Source organism: Sitodiplosis mosellana, unplaced genomic scaffold (assembly GCF_009176505.1).
Source record: "Sitodiplosis mosellana isolate CC-2019 unplaced genomic scaffold, AAFC_SMos_1.0 Smas_scaffold_6166, whole genome shotgun sequence".
Lineage (NCBI taxonomy): Eukaryota > Metazoa > Arthropoda > Insecta > Diptera > Cecidomyiidae > Sitodiplosis > Sitodiplosis mosellana.
In genome coordinates, this window is record NW_022601407.1 from 6,224,286 (window position 1) to 6,248,035 (window position 23,750).

Below are 23,750 nucleotides of genomic sequence, written 5' to 3' on the forward strand. Positions count from 1 at the left end.
AGCTTTGCGTTGCGAAACAAAGCACACGATATGCGCTCCAGTGTGCTATCAACGGTGTGTGTGAGTCCGCACTCACCACTTGTTTGGTGTTTGGAATGCGTTGGATGCGGCGCTACAAGTGTTTGGTTGCCCGTTCGTTTTTTTTCTCTCCACATACATTGTTTGTGAGCATGGCAGCCGAACCAAGTGAATGCAAGGGGGAGAGAGAAGCAGATAGAGTGAAAAAGAGAAAGCGAATCCACACGAGCGATAGCACTTCCTTTGGCACGGGCTACACAATTTCGTGTATAAAAGCGCACAACGTGAGCACACATCGAATCATTTTAACATAAAAGCTTGAAACGAAAAGACTAGCAGTTGGCTGAAAAACATTCGAACCGAAGAACCTCCAGTAAAGAGTGGTTGTTGCTTCAGTGCTAATTCTGACTTCTGTCGACACACAAAACTAGTTGGTTTTTCTTTTTCTAAACTGTTTTGACAATATTTTTCGCTGATTTTTCTTTCGGTTGCACACAAACGCCACTGAAATTTTTAATCAACAAATTTTTGTTTCAAAATCCAAGTGAAATTTGTTGTAAATTTTATAAATTCTCTAAAATCGAAACTAAACCGGTTTCCTTTTAGTTTTGGTGCCACTAATGAACAGTGCATAAATAGACCGACCAATTAGTTTTCATTTAGTTACAAAAAAAAAAAACAAGAAAGGTTCGTTTCGGTCAAACGTTTTCATTTATAGAAGAAATTAATCCAGAAAAATTAATTTCATCAAAATCACAATTAATCAAAATCTCAATCCATTATTTTTTGTCTCCGTTTCTGTTTCGTTCATAGAAATTTGAAAAACGCGGCAATAAATTTTGCACAGTTTTTTTTTCTGTTCAATTCTAAATTCATTCATTTCGAAAAAGAAATACTTGAAGAAAAAAAAATCAAGAGCCAAAATGTTGAAAATACTTGGACTGTGCATTTCGTGTTTAGTGCTTGGAATTACCGTTGGACTACCGACCAAGGTTCGTATTTACCCAATTATATTTCACATTTGACATTTTTTGTTTCATCGTTTTCCTTTTTTTTCTTTCAAATTGTTCGTTTTGAATATATCTGGCACAAGCGACACATGTCATGGTTCGGTGGGGTCAGCAACAAGCTGATTTCTACCATAGATAACATTTAATTGTCGTCAGTAGCAGTAGCAGCAATAGCAGTGGCGACGTTGGTGGCAAAAGCTCCAATTTTTAAATAGCATCTACTAATTTTAAAATTGATTTCAAAGTATGGTATTAGCTTGCCTTTAGATTTCCACATGTGGCTACTGCTGCCATTGTTGCTGCTCGTGGCTAGTAAGAACGGGATAAAATAATGCTTTCGCATCCCGTGGTGTACGAGACATACGTGAGTAGGGAAATCCACGTGTGCGCGCGATAAAAACGGATGTATTATAATAAACTAATCGATTGGCGCTCTTCAAAAGGTGTTTTGAACATTTGTCGCTTGAATTGCCTCGTCGAAATACAGCGCGAAATAGACAACTTTTAAGATAGAGAGCGAGAGAGAGAGAGAGAGAGAGAGAGTGTTGGATATATTGATTTCTAATACAAGCAGATATTGGTTTTAATATATTACGTCAGATTGAACGAGAGCTAAAACATAAAATCCATACGGGAATTTTGGACATGGTCTTTGTCCACAGATATGTTATTTTTTGTCAAGAAATACTTTGTGATGGAAAGGTACTTTTAGTCGCGCGTAAATGCCATTGCCCAAAAATGTTAAAACCTTTTTATAAACGATCACGTCTACGCTATGGCTATCATTTTCATGGTGTTTAGATTACAGTGGAGGCATGGATTTACGGGTTAAATACAAATCCATTTTAAATGACATTGGAACTTCAAACCCGCTTCGAATGGTCAACTGTTTCTCTGTCTACTCCTCTTTCTGTCTCTTTCGCTCTATCTTTTGCTCCCCCTCATTCTCTTTTTCACTTTCTCGCTCCCTCTTTTGCTTTCTCTCTTTCAATGATACAATAATCATCGTGCGAATTGTTTGCATGCCGGATGATGGCTTAAAGGTGGCTCCTTATCAAAACAATTACCGTTCAACTTATCGCCTCTATATCGTAGTGGCAATTTGTGGTTTGTCACCATTTTCTCTATTCAATTTGCATGCAAAATATGTGTGTGGGAACGCAACACTCTCATTCAGATATTCTGAGAATCGGATCATATTCTCCGAATTGCTAGATTAATTATACAAATTCTGTATTGTGTCACAGGTAAATTTTCGCATTTTTCTTCGTCCAGCCCATTCCCCTTGAAAATGTCACAATTAACAAAATTGAAGATTTTTATGCAGGCGCGATTAAATCAACAATGTAAAATTATTCACATTATTGTGAATGATTATGATGATAATGTCCAGAAATGCGACATATGATAAAGGCCTACGCATTTCATTAAATAATAATTAAAGTTGATGGTAAATAATAACGCAATCGCTATTTCACCCCTACCGAAAAATTAGCTCATTTTTAGCTCATTGTCAAAATCTAGTCGAAAATCACAACAACCATTTGGCAAAGGGATTTGTTGCTCATTTCAACAAGATTTCATGTATAAATGGACGGGTCATTCATTTACGGTGAAAGTAATATGTATCATAAATTATGGAATTGGTCAAATGCCGCATTAACGATGGAAATTTGCACCTTTCAACAGTAAAACGGTATGATTATAGCAGTAAATCCGAAATTGAGAGCAATGAAACTCCGATGGCGAGAGAAAAAGAAGTATCAATTAAAGCAAATTAAAACTAATTATAAAGTTACTTTTAACCGGTCATTCATGACGCACGAATACATAATATGTCCTGTTTTTCTCTCCCTCTATCGTTTTTCGCCCTTTTCGTACGTATTCAATGTGCCATTTAATTGGATCCTGGGCGGTTCGCAGAAACTGCAGTTTTTCTTTGAACTTTATTTTTCCTTCTCTCTCTTTGGCTCGCGCACATATGCATGGAAAAATGAAGAAAAATCGATGGATTTTTTTCATATGCATAAATCATTTAAACTGCATTAGCACCACCAACAACAACGAACTTTTCACTCAATTTATGTTGTAATAAAAGTCCTGCCATGTATGGTTCAACATTTCTGAATGGAGTTTATCTTTTCACTAAAATTAAATGGATGCGATGGTTATGTGTACGCCAACACTTTGAGTTCAACATCAAACCAACGGGTTGATGAACATCACAGATCGGTTTGCACAGCAAAAAGCAGTTAAACGCTCGTTTTCACCGCATTTTCATGCAAATCAACAGGACACGCATTGAATCTTATCAATTGAAAATGGTACAAAACTATCACCCGTAGTTCTAGCATAGAAATTAAGCCAACATGCCTATTATGATGATTTCAAAGTGAATTAATTCACTGGAAAGAATTGATGGGAATTTTTTATTTTGAGAAAAGCCTGTGCTGTCAAGAGGCCTCACACCAATTTCCATATTTAAAATATGAACAAATAATATGAATTTGTTATGTTTCAACATATTAAACAGATATGTATGCATAATTTCGATTTTACTCAATTTTGTTCAATAGTAAACCGACTGTCAGCCGACTGTCATTATCGCTTCAAAAATTCTGGAAGTGGGTTTTGGTGGATCCTCAGGATTGTTCAAAACCGATCCTGGTTCTGGAAGTGGATCCTCGGGATGGACCAGGGCATTGTCAAACCCAGTCTGATCCATCCTTCCAGATCCACCAAAACCCACTTCCAGAACATATTGTTCAAGGTGAATATGAACAATAACAACGCATTCGGGCAATAATACAAAATATTTGAAATCTAACGTGAATTTTACATGATTTAAATAATACAAATAGATTTTGCTGAATAAAATTTGGCGTGAAGCCCCTAGTGTGGTGTCGTACTAATAATGTGTTTCGACTTTAAATTGTACTATTGTTGGTTAGAGGAAAAGGAATGGGTAAAGAATGGGAATTAAGCAACATTAGAGAATGAGTTTGGTTCAAATAGATGACAGAATGGAGAAAAAGATGAAACAAACACCAGAATTTCAATACGGCCAGCCGAAGATGGTGAAAATTCCAATTTTCATATGCTTTCAAAAATCTTCTGATCATTTTCAATCGAACCGTATTGTAAAAAAGTATCACCGTACATAAAGTCTCACCAATTTCTGTCAATTTCAGCGGTGCTACCAAAACGCCAGACTTTGAACTTTTTTAATGGCATTTTTGCATTTGACACATTATCGCGAAAGTCGATGAGTCTAAAGAAAGCAATTGAGTCAGATGATGATGTAACTCGCTGTTAATATGCTCACGTAGTGTTATGTTGTTTTTATTTAAGTGAAAAACCAGTCTTTTTCCCAACAAGCAGTTATTTTTATAACATTTTTTCGGCAATGGTTAATTTGTCGGGCAAATTTGTGTCCCGGTGTTATCAAAGGAATTTTCCACACCTTTGAAGCACACTCCCATTCCCAGTAACTGCACATAATCATGCGAATGGCATGAACCATATCAAAAAAGGCACAAAACCGAAAATTAACCGAAAAACACAAAATCTTGGAATTCAGAGATGCTATCACAGTGAAGCCAATAAACGAACTTTGTCAAAGCTGTCCCCTTGGATGAGTGCCATGCAGCGCAACGATGGAATCACAGTTGATCAATACAATTACCCAATATAAAATGTATGCAGACAATTGAGCTTGACACGAGAACAAATGAAATCAAATTCAATCGATGCATCACAAGCGAGAATGCGACAGCTTCAAACAAAGATAAATCGGTTATCCAATTACCTTGGGAATTAATCATTAATTGACGTGAGGATTCTTCGGTTTCGTTGCGATTTCTTTTCGGACAATGGTTGTTTCGTGTGAAATTAATGACAATATAATTGTATAAATCTATGATTCACGAAATCACCGTCTAAGGTGGGCAGATCTCATTAGTCCACTTGAGACTACCGTCATAGTGAAAATTTGCCCATTTTTTCCATCATTTTCTCTTTTTGCAAGACATTTCTCGTTGTTGCCTGATGTGTTTTTTACACCTTTTATCAATTCATCTTTAATTTCACTTCTCATTGTCTTCAATTCTTACAAGGCGCGCATTTTTTTTCCCCTTTATGCTCGAGAGTTTTGTCATTTTACACAATGTCCGAGAAAGACGAGAAAGAAAAAGATAGGGAGAGAGTGTGAGAACCAACGATAAGAGAGAGAGAGAGAGAGAGAGAGAGAGAGAGAGAAAGAGAGAGAGAGTGCTGCACTATTTCGCAGAAATTTGCGCTGAACAATTTGTAATTAATTAAAGAGCGACAGATAAAGTCCGTGCGTTACGGAAGTTTAATAAATGGTGCTAATGCAATTAAGTCCAGAGATGACTGAAGCGCACCGAGTGACTGAGCAGCGGCCGTACCGCAACTGAATTTGCGTACGTCAAACATGCTCAGTGCTTGTAACACGACCGAAAACGAGTAGTTTTTTCTAAAGTGCGCTAGAGCGCACCCGAGCACTTGTATTGTTTTTGCTTTTTTCACCATTCTATTTTACATTTTTGGCCATACGCAAATTTTGTTTTAATATTCAGCCTTTCTCGATAAAGAATAATTTCTAAAGAGTCATGTTTATATTAGATTTAGCGGGAAAATCACCAAAAATGATAGTTGCAAAATTGAGCCAGTGCGCACACTGACGTTTCTAGAAGGTGCGTGTAAACGCACGGAGCAGAAAACAACGCTCAGTTGAGTTGCTGAATTCACTACTGAGCGTGCGTTCGGTCATCTCTGATTAAGTCGTACTAAATGTTTCACGATGTAACTGAAACTCTCCCGGAATGATGTTGTTCTGTGCAATGGTCATCGAATTTTGACCCATCGATTGGTTAACACAACTCGCAATAATCTAACGATCTTTGGCATTCATTGTGATTTATATTGTTGCTTAATTTATTTGATTGGTGATTGTATTCTTCGTGTCCGAACGCTAAACAATATACAAAACATACGGTTGCATTCAACATGGTTAAATATTTCATGATGCCACAAAACAAAGACATATCAATTTTCGCAATCTACGCACTCGCTTAATTGTTTATGCGTACCAATGCATTGGTGATGACGACAACGATAGCGACAGCGACAAAGATATAAACCGAAACGAAATGTTTCAGTAATAACCACATTTCACAACGTTATCAGTTTACCGACAGCGGCATGTATATGTAGAGTGCACTCCGATTTCAGATTATAAACTCGAACATTGTTTACAATAAACCTGAATAACAAGCATAGCTACAGGGGAGAATCAAGAATATTGGAATTTTCGGTGATTTCGTTGTAATTTTACAACTATAAAACGGCTTTTTGCACGAAAATCACATCGGGGATTATACCAAAGGTTTTCGGATAATTTGAATTAAATGCGAAAAAAAACGTTTACACATATTGTTTTTGTTGAGTTTTTTTATTTTCTTTTTTGTGTTCTTCTTTTAATGGAGTGCTCAGTATACACTCAGAATTTGAGCTTGATTTGAAGGGAAAAAAAACCCGTGCGAAAATGGAAAGTGCTGCAAAACCACAATTCTTGAGTCTCAACTTTCATCTTTTGATTTGAGAGCTTGAGTCTCTTGTTAAGAACATGAGTTTTGATTTCCATTGAAAATGTGGCGCATTTAACTTCTGACACGATTATCATGGAAATCAACGGGTTGAATTGAAAGAATAGTCGTCGAAAACAGTTAACTTGGCTTATCAGCCACTTTGAATTCATAACGCATTCAATTCAACAAATGTGACACTGTTTCTGTTTTTTTTTTGCGGTAATGAAATTAATGCGACGATTTCAAAACTTTTCAAATAAATTGTAAAAAAAAAACGAAAACTACCTTGAAATTATGCATTTTACTTACTGGATAGCCAGCCAACCATTTCGATGTGACTGTTTCATTGTAATGTACTTTATGCTACGGTTTAGTGCTCGGTTTTTATTTGCTTTGGTTTCGTTTACTTCATTTCGCCAAAAAAAAGACGGGAACGTGATAATGATTACGTTTCCAAGCACGCAATCACATAAACTGACACGAGCAAGCTTCACACTAACACGCGTGCTGATATTTCTTCTCTCTCTTCTTCTTTCATTTTGAAGTATTGTAGTGGACAAAAACGTAAGGGATTTGTACCCGGTCGTTTGCCTGCAAACAAAATGCAGATTTACGTTATCGTTTTTATTTTAATGCGAATGAGCCTCGGCCCAAGAGGACAAAACAGCGAGAGAAAAAGAAAATCTCATATATGTTTTTATAGGACACGGATTTATTGCGCACTTTTTGTGATGGAATTTCATATTATTCCAATCAAATGCTTGGATCATTCATAGAAATCCATCGGTTCTTTGTGTCATCGCAATAAGATGTTGAGTCAATTCAATTCGATAATTACCACGGTTGTAAATCCAACGAAATCCCCTTCACTATACACACTATGCAAATAGCATTTGAATTGTTTGCACACCGACAATAAAGCGCCCCTAAGTAGATACAATCCGATGCGGAAATGACAGGCCGTATGACATGTCCATTTACTGTGTTCAGACCTGTCACTTTTTTCTCCCTTTCTATCTGGACAGTCCAGTCGCACTGTGAATATGATGGGTTGTGTTTACACTTTGATATTTTACGCGGTCGGATCTGATTAAAATTTGAAGTAAAACACACACAATCACCAACCGATTCGATTCCATTAAAAGCAAGAACATTTCAATGTTATACGAATTAAAAGCGTAACAGAAACCTTCAACATGTTACCGCTTACTTGTCAACCGTTTCGTGATCACAACATCGAATGTGAAACACACTCGAAACATTCGAATTAATTTGAAGCTTAGTACCTAAAACATATGACCCTCAAGTCAATGGGAATTAAGTTTCATGTTATGTACGAAGGAAGAGAGAGAAAGGGAGAGAGGCGGAAGAGAGAGGGAGGAAGAAGAGAGCGGAGAAGAAAGCAAGGATTGAAAACTGTTTCTTGCGTGACGCTTTGGATCCCACGAGCATATCACTCCCGATTTTGTCATCTTTATTCAGTGCCATCAAAAACAATATTCGCCAACCCAAACACAAACAACCGATAAGCTCACCAACTTCAGCAATTCAATGAAGAAAACTTTATTCAAACTTTTGCCATTTTTCATCGCAGCAAAAACTTATCACCGGAAAATGATTGTGTTTATCGACGTAAAATTCAAAAGCTTTGATGCACATATCAATTTCATATGAATAATAAACGGAAGTTTTGAACGACCCAAAGCTCAAAGCGAACTAAAATGTTACACATGTGTTTTCAACACCAACAATAATGAAGCGATGCTGCTCGCTTTGTTATGTCTTTATGAGATATTGAATTTGACATGAAGCCAAAGCATAAATTTAATTTTCAAATCACATTTTTGAATTAATGAATTTGTCTCGACATTGTAATTGGAACGGCTCGAATTACTAGACTTTGCCGAAAAAATCGATTTGCATTCACAATTTCAGACTGGGTTTTTAATTTCTCTAGTAATTTCTCGACGAATTTTCAATTCATTAATTCGATTCAATCGATTGATGCATTTGGAAATCTATTCGCATGGGAATCAAAAGAGATAAACCAATTGAAGATGTGAACAACATCAAATTGTGGTTCTAAATTTAAAAAAATTCATTCAGAATCCATAAAATCTTTACATTCTAACACGAATATATATAAATAAATACTTCCTTTTGAAAGATAAATATTTGTTTTGTCTTGAAAAGCTCAAATCTGTTCGTTATTTCGTTTAAGTTAACTTCGTCTGGATTTTTCAATCTCTTACACGAATCTCATGTGTACACGTCGAACGCTGGGAATGTACCATTTTATAAATTGTGAAGAATAAAAAAAAATTTATATAAAAAATCCGTTGTTTGAAAGTGCGCGCCTCACGAAATAGCAAGATATTTTGCAATGGTCCCCCAGCAGCTGTTAGTGAGCCGTAAAGAGATTTGCTCAATGTAGCGGAAAAAATAAAAATTTTGTTTTCAAAATATTTTTTTTCGAATTGGTTTATTGTGTCATGGAATGCATTTGAAATTCATCGTGTGTGCCTGTGCATTATCCATGAGTGGCGTAACCGTTTGTATTTCAATCGGTTTATGGTGCGCTTTTGTGTAACATTATTACGTTCTTTTCTTCAATTTGTCCAGTACATATCATTTTCCAGCTGTAATTTCAACAATGTTTACATTTCACATTGCGATTGATGTGTGCACCTTGTGGACAATGGTATTTCATGTTGAGGCCGTGTGTCGTATCGATGACATTCTCAAACCAAAGCGGAAACCACGCGATCATCACGCCATCGATATGACAGAGCGAATGTTCTTCTGTGTCGGTGGACAAATCGAATTGATAGCTCTATTTTCAGCCTTTATTCTATTCGGTTATTGTTTACACGCTGTCTATGGGCATTTCAATGAAGTGAAATGGCCAGAAGTGGGCTTTTCCCATTGTTTTCCTTGCATTTATTATCAAGCGAATGTTTTTCCGATCAATAGTGTATTTCCAATGCAATTTTCAGTCAAGTGTTAAAAATGTACCTTTTTTACATGCACAAAAACATTTGTTTTCCATATTCAAACAAACAACTGTGTTTCTTACTTTAAAAAAAGCGATTTTCATATTTGAGGAAAAGAAGTGGGTTTTCATAGCCTAAGAAAACATCGCCTAGCCGAGGTTGTTTACCGTACAAACAATCCTTTTTCATTGTGAAAGAAGGAACAGTGCAAGAGAAAAAAAGTGCACACAGATGCGTCGCCGGAGCGCAACAACAACTGTAGAAAATTTCAGTGGCAAGCAAATACTTTCGTCACATGTGTCCTCTAATTTCATTTTTATGTTGAACACACATACATTGAGACCGAACTGTTTCTCTTCACAATACGGGCTGCTCTCTTTTTTCTCCTACTCTATTGCACTTTACGCTGACTTTGTTCATTACTTTTGTGGAGTATACATAGAAAGTCTATGTTAGTACGGGCACTTTTTCAACTTCGATACGCTTGCAATGCGTTTTATTGGCTTTGCCATTCACCGACCGAACGTTTCGAACCAGCACCGCCGCCGTTGGTGTAGTCGGTCTTTCGCTCATAGCTTGTTTGTGTTTCATTATTCATTGGTATCAATTCTGATAGCATAAATATTTCTGTGTGGCAAAAGCAAACAGACGCAATGAGCCAGTGTGAAAAAGTGGAGTCAAGTCGTTAAGTGGGTAAAATTGCAAGCAATATGTGTTGCTGTTGTTTTTTTTTCTACCATTTCTTAGCTTCACTTTTCACTCTTGTGTTCACACTCCTTTTTTTATCGCATTTTATTTACTTATTTTTCGTCCGAATCGCAGTGTTTCAGTGCTGCTGCACGAAGTCTGCATTTAAATTTTTGACGTCATTCGATACTAAGCACTAAAGTAATGGTGTATTTTAAGCAATATTACCGGAAAATATTAATAAAGTTGCGATGGAGAGAAAAGAAGAGAGAAACATAATATTCGAAGTCAATATATTCACTTGTGATCGATGATAAAAATCAGTCGATGGAAATAAGGTGATTATTTTTCATGGCATTCGAATCAGAGATGATTTTAGCGCACCCGGATATTTGTGTTGTTTTTTTGTTTTTTTCTTCGTTATACTTTACCATTTTGGTGAAAAAAAAACTTTGTATCAATATTTTGTGTGTAACATAACAAAGAACGGTTTTTGAAAAACCACATATATATTAGAAAAATATGAAGAAAAAATCCCCAAAAGTAGAAATTGCGTAATATTGCGAAATTGAGCCAATGCGCGTAATTACTAGGTGCATATGATCACACAATGCGAATACCGGGGGCAGAGAATGTAAGCTCTTTTTCGTTATGTTACACAAAATATTATTTTAAAAAAATCCTGTCCAAAGAGCTTAAGTAGAATGAAAAAACAACAAAAATACTCGGGTGCGCTGTAGCGCACTTGAATGCGTTAAAGTCATCTCTGATTCGGATGATGTGATGTGTGTGTGTTTGTGTGTCTCTCTATATAAATCTCTTCATTTCTCTCTCTCTCTCTCTCCCTCTCTCTCTCGCTGACTTAATTCGAATGAACATGAAGTATGTACGCTGTTCAATCAAAATTGTAATAAGAATCGCATCATTCGTCACTGAACAAGAATTAAATTATTATTACGTCGAAAACAATCAATCATCTCGACCGACGATTTGTAATTATGCAATCTCTTTACTTCAGCAATATTCGATGCGGCGTGACATTTATTTGTGTTTTTTTTTCTTTTTGTGTAAATAAATCAATATGAAATAATTTTTCCCAAATTTTTACCCGGAGATAACACAAGCGATACAATTGGTTGTCTGTAACGCGTACCTTTCGAGAAAGAAAAACCGTGTTTTTTTCTCCTGCTGAACCAAAACACTCCAGTACACATCAATATCAACAGTATAAATATGAATGAATAACGTGCGAAGCGAGGGAAACTCTCGAAAATGTTCAACAGAAGTTGAAGCACACTTCAATGTGGTACTTACCGCTGAATTCAAATGGTTAATTCGGCTTTACGATTCGTTCGTTTCATAAGCGATTATTATGATAAATCACATAATGAGCATTTCCGTGCGTTTCATCATTGCAGTACACGAATCATGAATTTATATATGCTTTTTCGTTTGGAAATATTTCGACGGAGAAAAATCAACATAAACAAATTATAAAATATTTGGAGGGGATTTGCAGAAAAACGAGTATGAATCAAATGGAAATGAGAAAAAATGGAATGTCATTCGAAGGACTTGTTATTACAGAGCAGCCGTTTCGAAAATGAATTCGACTTCGAATGAATTGCCAGGCGAAATGCGCTTGAAGAGTGTTTCTTAAACTTTCTGTTTATCTTCCTATTTTTCTTTAAAATCATCTTCGCTTTTTCACTATCATCCACTGACTTATCTCTCTTTCTCACTCTCCGTATCTCTGCCTCTCTCCACATCTCTGACTGTCTATATCGCTTTGCCTCACGCTCAACCTCCCTTACACTCTTTCTATTTCTATTTCCTTCTTTGCTATGCGAAAAACCACGCTGATTTTCAATAAAACCGCCCTCTATTTGTATAACGGATTTCGACAAAAAAAAAGCCGATAACCAAAACCAAACAAACCCAAAGACAAACGACCCTCATTCAGTTGAGCACATGTTTCTGTTTGAGAACCTTGTTCCCCGCGACGTCATCTTCCGCACAATTTTTCCAATGTCCCAAGTATATCGACCATTTTCTTCAACACTTAGCCAAATAAAAATGGTCCATTTTTCACTTATTTCGCCGAAAATAAATAAATTGTCATCTGAATTGCTCTATGTTCGTCATTAAATTGAGTCATAGCGGCAGCTAAGATTCAAATAAAATCTGTCTAAGGCAGTTAGCCCTCGAATGTGAGCAGACTTTCAGAAAAAAAAAAAAAAATCTAAAGTCAAATCATGTTTTTTTGTGTAGCAGCTGTTCGTGTGATCCGTATCTGGATAAGATAAAAAGTGTCTTAAATTGTCAAGAGAATCGATTCACACAACGACGTCAACAAATGGTATTTCGCTGGAGGAAGTGAATTTTTTTTTACTCAAAAGCATGTTTCGAACAGTGCATTTCAAATTGACTTAACAAAAATGTGTTTTAGCTTGTTGAAACTCCACCAAAGTACAAGTTCGTTGAAGTCATTTTAATCAGCTCCAAATCGAATCATAAATGTGCGAAATTGCGTTCACGTGTGTGGCAAAAATGTTGCGAGTGCGTCAAGTGTATTGTTGAGGTAAAAATGCGCCGCGTTGTTTATATCATGTTTTGGAAAAGTTTGCGTGAAAACAAAAGCAAAAGTGTAAAAGTTTTACCTTTTCTTATCGTTCCATATGCCAAGCAAACGCATTACACAGTCATAAAAGCGGCGCAAAGAGGCAACTGCTCACTGATTTTTATCTAAATGAAAAGTAAACAAACAAATTTATTTGGTTAATCACGGAGTGTATTGAAGATTGTAGACGGAGTTTCTCTTTCTCCCACATCCCCTTCATCTCTCTTCCTCTTTTTCTTTCCATTCCCGTGCGCACACAACGTAAAACTTTTTTTTTTATTTCAAATCTCATTTATACCCACCAAGGTATTGACTAAAAGCTCAACACATGAATTTTCACGGTGCAATGTGATTAAGTGCCGACGTTTCAGGGAAAAAGTGATAAAATTATCAGCAGAAAAAATTGGCGCAATCGTTGTTACTTTACCTCGAAAAAAAATCACTCTTTGCAGAGGATAAATAAATCAAGCACTGATTTGAGATAAGCGTTTAAGCGTTAATCCGTTTTAATTAACGTCGCTATAACGTTAGAGCAACAAGCAACAAGCAACAGGCGCTCGATTGCAATCCGATTTATTCATGCAACAGCAGTAGCAGCAGTGTCAGCCAAAGCAGCCACGTTACTCCATTTGAGTGAACATCATATACACGAAAACAGAAAAAGTGAAACAACTGACATACATGATATTATCATATTTTGACATTGATATTCATTACATGAGCGGCAAGTTTCCTGTTTGTTACATAGAAATCGATAAAAGAAGGTGCAGAAAGCTATCCGAACATGGATTCCATTGGAAAAGCCGGACATCCTGACTGCGAGGTATATGTTCGCGTTCTTTGTTCGTGTGTATGTGCTCAATGCAATCGTCTCGCACAAAATCCTTGAAACCAATTAGATTGTTGTTGCCGATAGACTTTCATGTGTTGCTGCACTGCGTTCATTGTCATGAAAACATGCAACATTCTCTCAATTCATATGGCTCCCGTACTCTTCGCCGTCGTTGTCGTCGTCGTTAACGTCGAGAACGTACGAATACGTGAAACAGAAAAAAAACTGGTCATCGACATAATTTTTACCCACAGCACATATGAAATCTATACCACCGTCATATTTTTTTTTCCATCGAGTAATTAAATTGCACACATTCAATAGCAAATTGTGTCCACAGCCACGTTCACAAATACACGTGGAACGTGTGCTATCGAGCATAGAGCACGCTGCACACTCCGAAAGGTGACCGTAATAGATTCGATCAAACTCTAAATGGATTACAATAGATTCATACGCGGGTAATGCGATTAATCGAAAATGGTTATACGAGATAATGGTCATTTTGTTCCATCCCAATATGCGGCTCTCTATGACATGATGAATGTCTCGCACACATACACACACGGGTCAACCCTAAAATTATAACATTTTATTGATTGAGATAGTGAAACCGTTGCGGTGTTTTAAACTGATAAAGCAGCTTTGATAAGTCCACTCATTTCTGATTCAAATTCATTGAACGCAATTTTTCCGGATCCACGTGACTGAATTCAATACCGGATTGACGGGAATCAATAGGTTTTGGACCAACTAAAGCTTTAGCTTGAAATAAAATGTAAGCTGAAGCTTGAAAAGAATGAAAAGATGATTCATTGTGAAAAGTTATTTTAAATAAAAGTTTTTTTTCCAGTGCAAATCAAAGATAGAACTCATACACATCCTGCTTAATCTCGACCCACCTCAATACAAAAGAAAACGTTTGTAAATTCCGTGTCACAAAGATTTGTCCTCTTTTGGATAAAAATGGGAATAATGCAATGAACGCTTTTCTCTCAACACACAAATTTTTGGTGAATTTTTCATTTATAAATGAATCTTTTTTTTTTATTTTGAGTCCGAATTGATGAATCACATTGTAACTCAATGAAAACTTAAATTTTGAACCAATGTCCTTAGTGCCTACTTCGAAATTCCGACGTTTTCTTTTCAAAGAAATTATGACAAAATTTGAATTATATTTCGTAGAACCTAAATTGGAAATGCTTATTAAAAATTCGTTCCTTTTTTGCAGGATATTGATGAATTAATTTACCGCCTGGAAGAATTGAAACAACAAAATCATTACGGTAACTATTTAAAAGATTTGTTCTTTCTGAACACTTGAAAATTGCACGTTACACAGTGTGATTCACACTAGAACAACAGCACAGGTTCACAAAATGCACAATACATTATCCACAAACACACAAAAAACGCCCAAAACAAATAAAAAGAGACAAATTGACACAAAGGCAAAACAAAAGCCAAGCCAAGCCAAGCCAAGCCAAACACAAAACAAAAACAACAACAAAACACCAGACAACAAACAAAAAACACATAAACACAAATCATTCAAATATAAACGGCTGATACACTAAACACATGATACAAGCATGATCACCTTAGAATACAAAAAGTTTGCAGTACATTTACGTACGGCTATAGACATTCCATGATGAAACGAAAGTTCATTTTAAAATATACAGCACAAAATCACCCAGAATAACACAGCACTTGAAGTAGACTCTACTAAGTAGAGTGAATTTCTCATGCACACACACACACAAGCACACACACTCACACAAACTCACACCTAAATTAGAGTAACAAAGTACAAAAACTTAAAAATTCATGATGAAAAACATGAACTTTGAAGCCTTGGTCAACAAATCAAACGATGGCATTAAGCAGGGTCAGTGTTGTTCCAAAGGCTTCACAGCTTTTGTTTCTTCAAGTTTCACAATAACGTTTTTTTTTAACCAATGCACCGCATGTCGCACACAAAACACTACACACACAAAAGACACACAGTAGCACCGCACTGGAACACTGAACAACATTCAACACCAACACCACCACCAACACTATTTCTGTGTGTATAAACACAGAGGTTTTTTGCACAGTCTCACACTGATTCCACACACAATTTTAATCACACAAAATCTAATCGAAATGTTGTTGTTGTTTTCATTTTCCTGTCAACGATTCAATTTGAATTGAAAATGTATCACCATCGGGAAATCGATACCTAAAACCGCAACTACAACCAAAAACCATGTCAGATGAACCGTACGATCGCTTCAATTTTGCGCGGCCGATAGTGTACAAAGGCAGTATGCAGCGGGAGAGCAATAACAATATCAACAATGGTGGCTACAATGTTGATGATGATGTGGTGCTACGCAATTTGGATGGATTCGAACGCACACTGGCCAATGCATATCAAATTTACAATTTGGGCGATGAATTAAACCGAAAACGTTTGTATCTGGAACGTCGATTGAACAATTTCAATGCACACCATCATTTGCCACAGCAAGCCGGCGGCCAACCGCCAAAGGATCAAGTACAAAGTGGAGGCGCATTCACACAAGAATCAGCGCTGAATCAGCATCAATTGAAACGTGCCATCGATCCAATCGGCGGTGCAAATCTGCTCAAACGGGCCGTTGACCGAATCGGTGGCGGTAACCTTTTGAAACGTAGATAAATGCGCTCAATCATCACCACCAACAACAAAACATGCGCTACCTACGGGAGTTCGCATTTAACCACCGAATTTCTAATTAACCAACAATAACAAAACAACATCAAACAAAAATATACAACAAAAAAGCATTTTTCTTCTGATAATAAGGAATAAATTTATTTTTCGACATGTTCAGCAATGAAAACCAATAACAACAACAAATTTATGTACTGATAAATTGGATATCAATGTCAGCCGGGACAGCTTGTGGTCGGGTTGGCGAAAAAAAAGAAAATTTTATCCGAATTATATCGTTATTCTTATGATGAGTTCCGTTATAACATTTTCATTTTCTGTTCGTTCGTTTCTTCCCAGTAAATTTATTGATCTTGGTGTTTCGGTGTACATTAGATTTTGAACATTTACATTCATCTCTCATCTCCTCTTCCCCCCTCCCCTCTTCCCAAAAACAAAACGGTGTAATGTCTATATAACTAAACGGTTGGCTCAGTGCTGATTTTCCATTGTGTAAAACTCTGTCTGTCTTCCTCTTGCTCTCACTCTCATATCGAATTTGGCCTATTTGCGACGCGCTGGCTTGCGTGGCCCCAGAACAAATTGACCAATAATTTAGAGAAAGAAAAAACTGTAATTTTCACGACGACCGAAACATGAGCTGGCTTATTCGAGTCGGGGTGCAATGGCTTTTTTGCACGTTTCTCTCTCTCTCTCTTGTTTTTAAATCTGTAATTTAATCGAAGCGCAAATATTGTCCATGGTTTTGAAGAACAAATGCGAGAAAAATGAAATGTAACGACAACGATTTGGGTCACGCAACACCAGTTCGGATGCAAACAGGCAAAACAATATTGGCTCCACGCTCTCACAAACACATATATATTATATATTCATTCTACAGGCAAATGCGAAGTCAAATGCGCATTTCAACGGAAATACCACAATGGAAATTATATGTTATTTTAGAATATTTACATTTTATTTCAAAGCTAACCAATTTCAATTCAATTGTCAAACAACCATCAATTACAAAAAGAAGAAGAATAAGAAGAAGGAGAAAAAACGTTCCCCGCTTTGGGAATGAAGGGAAAACAGTGGTCAGACATATGCATTTTAATTGATTTTAAACATAAAATGGTGACTAATTATTAAAAAAAAATGAAGAAGAATGAACAAACAAAACACAAATCTAATAAAAATGCAAACCGATTTTTATGTTAAGGGAATCAATTCCAAGCAACAAGTGGATTTCAATCATCATTATTATATGTCATACAATTTTAAACAAACAAAATGCAGAAAATATATATTTATTTGAATATTCCAATCGAAATGGTTTCTTCTTTTTCTTTGCCTTGCTTTTTCTCTCTTTTTTTCTTTGGACACGTTTTTTTTGCCGGAAATAATGACAGCTATTGATTTATTACGACGAAATAAATCTATACTGAAACACATTTGCGGTTGCAAGAGAGAAAAAACTCACGAAAACCAGCTTTCCACAATCTATTTGTTTTTGTAAATGCCCAAAGGCTTCTTATTTTACCATAGATTCTGCTATCAATCAAGTGTATGACTTGTATAGCTTTGAGTCGTAGGCCGCAGATGTGTTCAAAATTAAACAACGAAATTTATTCATTAAATTCGTCGTAATTATTTGCATATTTTTAATCATCATAAATTCGAAATCGGCATTCAAATGACGACTCCTCTTCGAAGAGTTTATAGGAGAAGGATTGTCTGTGGATCGACTGGACGATTTTATAGATATGATACTTAATTAAGGTGTATCGTTCACGGAAATTGTCCCTCCTTTCTTGGGGATTATTTTTACTATCAAAAAGTATTGAATAAATTGAAAATAGATTTTTGGAAGAGCAGGATTGATGATAATCACTTCAGTGAAGGGCCTTCACGAAAATGTGATGTGCAGCTCAAGGCGTGAGCCTCAGGGGAGGGATCCAGCAAATAAAAATTTTCTAGAACATAAACAGTTCATGTGAATATAAGCTACCCGTACTGGTCGTCATTGATATCTATAAAGCTGTTCAGTCGACCCACCCTAGTATACTCATTTGCTCATTATTTTCATTTTTGAGACTCAATTTTGGGCGAGAAAACATCAGTTGAAATGGCTTCTGCGGATTTTTAGAGCTTTTTTTTTTTAAAAGTAAAACCATTTTTGTTTGTATCTTTTTTGTCGCTTACGATATGCTTCTTTATCATACAGTGGAATCATCGATTTCGGTTTAAGTAATTTATTTAATCGCGTTACGATTATTCTAAACGTGATGAGTCATAACTGATGGCTTTTACGTTGATTTGCTTTATCATAAATGAAACCAATTGCTTTATATTATCCAGGGCCGTAGCCAGGATTTTTGCCAGGAAAAGGTGGTTCCACTTTACTAAGTGATAGCTTGCCCCAAAAAAACAACTATTTCGAAAAAAAAATGTCAAAATAAATTTTTGGACCAGTTCGGACCAGTTTTTTGGACCAGTTTTAGTGCCAAAGTTCTTATATATTCTCACTTATCCCGTGTACCAATTTTCATCGAAATCGGACCACTTTGATTTTTCGTGATTTTTGGCCTTTTTGCCCCATAACTCCGTAAACTTCCAAGAGCACCCCCAAATTTTTTTTCGAAATAGTTGTTTTTTCGGGGCAAGCTATCACTTGGTAAAGTGGAACCACCCTTTCCTGGCAAAAATCCTGGCTACGGCCCTGATATTATCATTTACCTCGATTCACATTTCGAACCGAATCGAGATCGATAACATGAAATATGGGTAAAATGACGGTATAAATGTCATCGATTTTGGAAGTAAATGATGGGAATAAACAACAAATCGGCTAAGGTATTTGCAAACCAATTAAATCGTTTAACAGAAATTCATATATTCTATCGGTGGAAATGTGATAAGTATCGCCAATCAGGAACAATCAAATTTGAATTAATGAAAATGATGGGAAATCACGAAATGTCTTTGTTTTAGAAAATTTCCTAAAAGCTTTTAGTCCATTCGCTTTTTCCATCAGAATTATTATAATAATTACTTGGTATTCGATGCGTTTAGAAACAGCTTCTAATTCGAATGGAAATAGAAACAAAAATGGAGTGTTAAAAAAATGGTTTTCCAATTGTGGAAGTCACTTTCATTCTGACTCACACAAACCGGTCATAATCAACGATTGTTAAGCTATATGGTCGTGAATCGAGCAATAAACGGAAATAAAAACAATAACAAAAAAAATGCGAACACGTCAAATGAACCGTACGTATAACTGTGCGGATGTCATTAAATTTTGCGATTAAAAATGGAAAATGAGAAAAGAAAAGAATATAAATCAGATGTGAAAAAAAGTGTCTGAATTGGACTTGGTTGCATCGGGTTCAGAGGACACAGAGCTCCAGCAAAATAAAATGTAATTACATGATTAATGCAAGATATTTGACACAGCAGGAGCTACAGATTTCACAACCCAGCATCGACTATGTCAATGGCTGCTCTAGTCTAAACAGTCCCCGATAAGAGTGAACGAGACAAAGAGAGAAAGAAAGCACTCAACTCTCGTATTTGGACCATTTCACATCTGTATCAACTAAGCTTTTTGCCATGAGCATCAAATATCATATAAACCAGAGCATATTTTAAATGCATAACACATTTTGCAGAAGAAACGCCTATTTTTGTCCATATTTTTCGCACATTTTCTCCATTGATTCGATTTTTGACGTCAAAATTATGCAAACGACGCACCAATGTTCCATTGTGTCAATCATCGGCGACACAAATGTAACATTTGAAATGCTGGAAATGGAATAAAGGCCATATGTCAGTTGGAATATTTCAAACAGAAATGAGCCGATTTGAATGAATGATCGAGATGCAGAAGAGCGATATAGATGTGAAAGTATTGGGTCAAAAAAATCAATCGGTCTGGTCACCGAATCGATATTATGTTGAAATACGACATATTTTGTCCAAAAAATTTCGTAAAAATAGCTTCTCGATGCGACAGAAGTCGATAAAATATAATCCTTTGCTCAGTAAGCAAATTTCGAGTGCCAAAAAATCGGACGAAAACTGTTGGCAAACAAGAACAAAGTCGATTATTCTTCATATAAGTGCATTTCATAGCGATTCGAATCTCACTCTAATTCCGTGTATTTTCGAATGGAATACCATTGTTCGGAACTAAAATGTACTCTGTCCCAAGTGTTTGCGTAGATTTGAATGAATGTGCTCATAAACTGAAGACACTTGAAACCAATCCGTAAACTAAATGCTTCATTCATTGTTCGATGAATGCAAAATCCGGGCAATTCATGTTGATCTTTGCTACTTTAACGGGCGCAAAAAAAAAGAGATACACTACATACAAATCTCATGTGCTGAGCACAAAATCTAGCGCCTGATATACGTACTTTTTGTTGCAAAATTTACGTACCGCATCGCTGCGAGAACAGGAACGGCAGTATATACATATGCATGTGAATGTATAATTTTTTTATGGGCACAAGAAACGCACTACCGACCGACATTTTTATTATCCGTCATTTAGTATCGTTAACGACCAACAACCGTTTACAATTTTATGGTCTCGCAAACGCAAAGTGCAATAATTTTTCGAGTTTGCTTCAGCAGAAAAAAAAACAGAAGAAAACAACGGACTAATACCAAGGTCGAGACAACGCACAATGAAAAAAGGATGCTCAGTGTGGATTATTCTTCGATGGTCTCATAATTCCGCCCTCTTCATGATGTGGATAGTGCAGAATAGGAGCGCATTTGTGCGTATCAAGTGTTTTTATGTATATGTGTGTTTGGGTATGTGCACTTAATCAAAATCCATGTCATGAAGTAGGACATATTGTAGTACATAATATAGGTGAAGAAATGGTTCGTTGGTTACTTCTGTTTTTATATCGTTTTGTGTAATTCGTTTAGTAGGTAGCGGTCGACGACCCAGAACAACAGAACAGAATAACAACAGCATTTTAAATGGGTAAGTACTCAATACGCAATTTACCGACGATTAAATGGTGGATTGGAATTTATTTTTTTCATTGCTGCTCTGCCTGCTTGCCGGTCCATCTGCCTTAAATGGCAATGATGAACACAATAAACACCAATTTTGTAATCATACGCTGTATTTACATATTACACAGGAAGCCACTTGCTTCTCATCATACGGTCGATTTGGAAGAGAAACCATTGCTATTCGAATACTATTCGAATACGCTGAATCCCATTATCGATCGCCGGAATTTTGATGAAGTTGACAATCATTTGGGCAAACGGAGCATTGACACAGAACCAGACCGATATCCACCCAAACGATTCTTTCTCGAACGACCCCGAGCCTTGCCCACGGTTCAGGAACAACAACAGAAACAGGTGGGTGTTTATTTTGGAACATTGAAGATAATTTTAATCATTCTGGAAGGAACTTTCCAAATCCGGAAAAGAAACTGAATCATCTGCTATTTTGATCACTTCCATCATGTTCATTTCAAGCTAAAGAAGGAAAAATGCTTTTCAATTTATTTTGGATTTATTCTTTTGATATCTCTGTCTTCATATTTCTTTCCTTGTTTTTCATTACTTGATTTCTCTTCAAGAGAATGATACTGATATACATTGTGCTACTCCATCTTTTCTTTTCTTCAAAATCCCTTTCCTTTTCTCTTGTAAAAATTGGTCATTAAATGGTCTTTCAATTTTTCTTCTGCTCAACTTCCCACAGCACAATTTCCACGAGGTATCGGACAAAAATGACTATCAAGAGTACATGAAACGTATGCTGAATGATGACCGAATTGTGCCGGTGAAGCGAAATTTCGATGAAATTGACCGTTTTGGATTGAATCGCTTCGTTCAAACGCCATATCATTCGCTGTGGAATAAACGCAACTTTGACGAAATTGACCGCCTGGTGCCGCAAATTTTCACCGACAACAAACGCGAAGATGGCAACAATGATGTGCCACGAAGTGGCAAATATGTGAAATACGTTTAAATCTGAATCTGTTGAATCCCACATCCAATATGATATCTAAAATTAATGGAAAAACCGAGAAAAAAAACATGATCGACGGACACTTTCATATCTCTGCATTTCGAATATAGTCTACTCTAGCACAGTTGAACACTAAAAAAACCAAAATCGTCAACAAGAAAAACATTTCTGTTGAACAAATGAATTGAATGAATAAAAAAAACAAAAAAAAAAAAAATAAAAACCTAAAGGATGCCTATATGTTGTGCCAAAAATAACAATTATTTATCGCGAAATTGTTTAATTTATAAGTAAGCAGTGAGGCTGAGTGATTATGTAACACACATAGCTATTAATCATGTTAATTGAATATATTTGTTCTGCGTGAATTGAAAGAAGCACTTACACAAAGCTCAAAGAATTGAGGAACAAAATGTAATGAATACAATTAAGAGATGATATGTGGTACATCCAAGCACGCTTCCATCATTCACTATTATGTAAAATTGGCATTCGATGTTACCATGTATTTAAATACTTGTTAAAATTATGTAATTTTTGGAAATATGTTTTGATGAAAGAGAACAAAAGGATGATTTTGAAGAAGAACAAAAAAAAATTGTGGAAAATCAATTCAAATCATTAATTATATACATTGTACCCCCTCAAAATTGTGTATCCATGTTTAACGAATATTGAATAAAGTCACACTCACATCGCACTCGTGGCTCTTTAATGAAAACAATGATTTTGTATTTGAGACACATTTGCTATATAATTAGTATTAACACGGGCCAGCAGTTTTCTTGTTTTCCATTCAAACATTGAATACCATCAAAATTTGATGTAATTGCCAGGTTTCAAATGCATCGATTTCGGTAATTGATCATCGGCGGAGATGATTTTAATTGATGAATTCATGGAACATCTTTTGTAACATTTTCAATCAAACTTCCAGCCAAGTTCAGACATGTATTGGGTTTATGCAGCAGATAAGTACGGATTTACGAAGCTCGTTTAGAGTTTTTGCCATTTGGCTTCATTGTTCCATTCTATAAAAAACGCTTTGTACCTTTGAAATAAGAAAGTATTTGAATCTTTCGGAGAATGTTTTGAGCTTTTTCGCTCTTCCGCTTTTCTGTCTTTTTTGTTTACTTCTTCTTCTTCTTCTTCTTTTAAATTCTTCATTTATTTCCAGGAACATTTTCGCAACACAAAGGATTATAATCCATTTATAAATGAACTTTCGTTTGCAGCCACAACATTCTGCGTAACACATTGTAGTAAACAT

At 36.1% G+C, this 23,750-nt stretch overlaps 2 protein-coding genes across 8 annotated transcripts in view; one reads left to right on the plus strand and one right to left on the minus strand.

Moving 5' to 3' along the window:
• The window catches only part of LOC129575285 (omega-amidase NIT2-like), a 311,296-nt gene that overhangs the window by 285,971 nt on the left and 1,575 nt on the right, over nucleotides 1-23,750 (minus strand). The window lies entirely within an intron of this gene.
• LOC129575291 (uncharacterized) lies at nucleotides 316-22,858 on the plus strand. 7 transcript variants are annotated; one of them, XM_055458575.1, is made up of 7 exons: nucleotides 331-448; nucleotides 625-705; nucleotides 832-1,010; nucleotides 15,004-15,058; nucleotides 21,409-21,466; nucleotides 21,630-21,858; nucleotides 22,208-22,858. In XM_055458575.1, exons 3-7 carry the CDS (start codon nucleotides 942-944, stop codon nucleotides 22,478-22,480), a joined length of 684 nt encoding a protein of 227 aa, XP_055314550.1. In that variant the 5' UTR covers nucleotides 331-448; nucleotides 625-705; nucleotides 832-941; the 3' UTR covers nucleotides 22,481-22,858. The 7 variants fall into 7 exon arrangements, with proteins under 7 accessions (XP_055314552.1, XP_055314554.1, XP_055314555.1 ...); XM_055458577.1 differs by having other exon boundaries at nucleotides 316-705; XM_055458578.1 differs by having other exon boundaries at nucleotides 337-705; nucleotides 21,412-21,466.

Bases quoted from the DNA above. Each gene is read 5' to 3' on its own strand.
- LOC129575291 (XM_055458574.1), top strand. From the start codon at position 21,159: ATGAAAAAAGGATGCTCAGTGTGGATTATTCTTCGATGGTCTCATAAT. The intron at 21,467-21,629 runs GTAAGTACTCAA...CATATTACACAG, and splicing joins AACAACAGCATTTTAAATGG to GAAGCCACTTGCTTCTCATC. The intron at 21,859-22,207 runs GTGGGTGTTTAT...AACTTCCCACAG, and splicing joins AGGAACAACAACAGAAACAG to CACAATTTCCACGAGGTATC.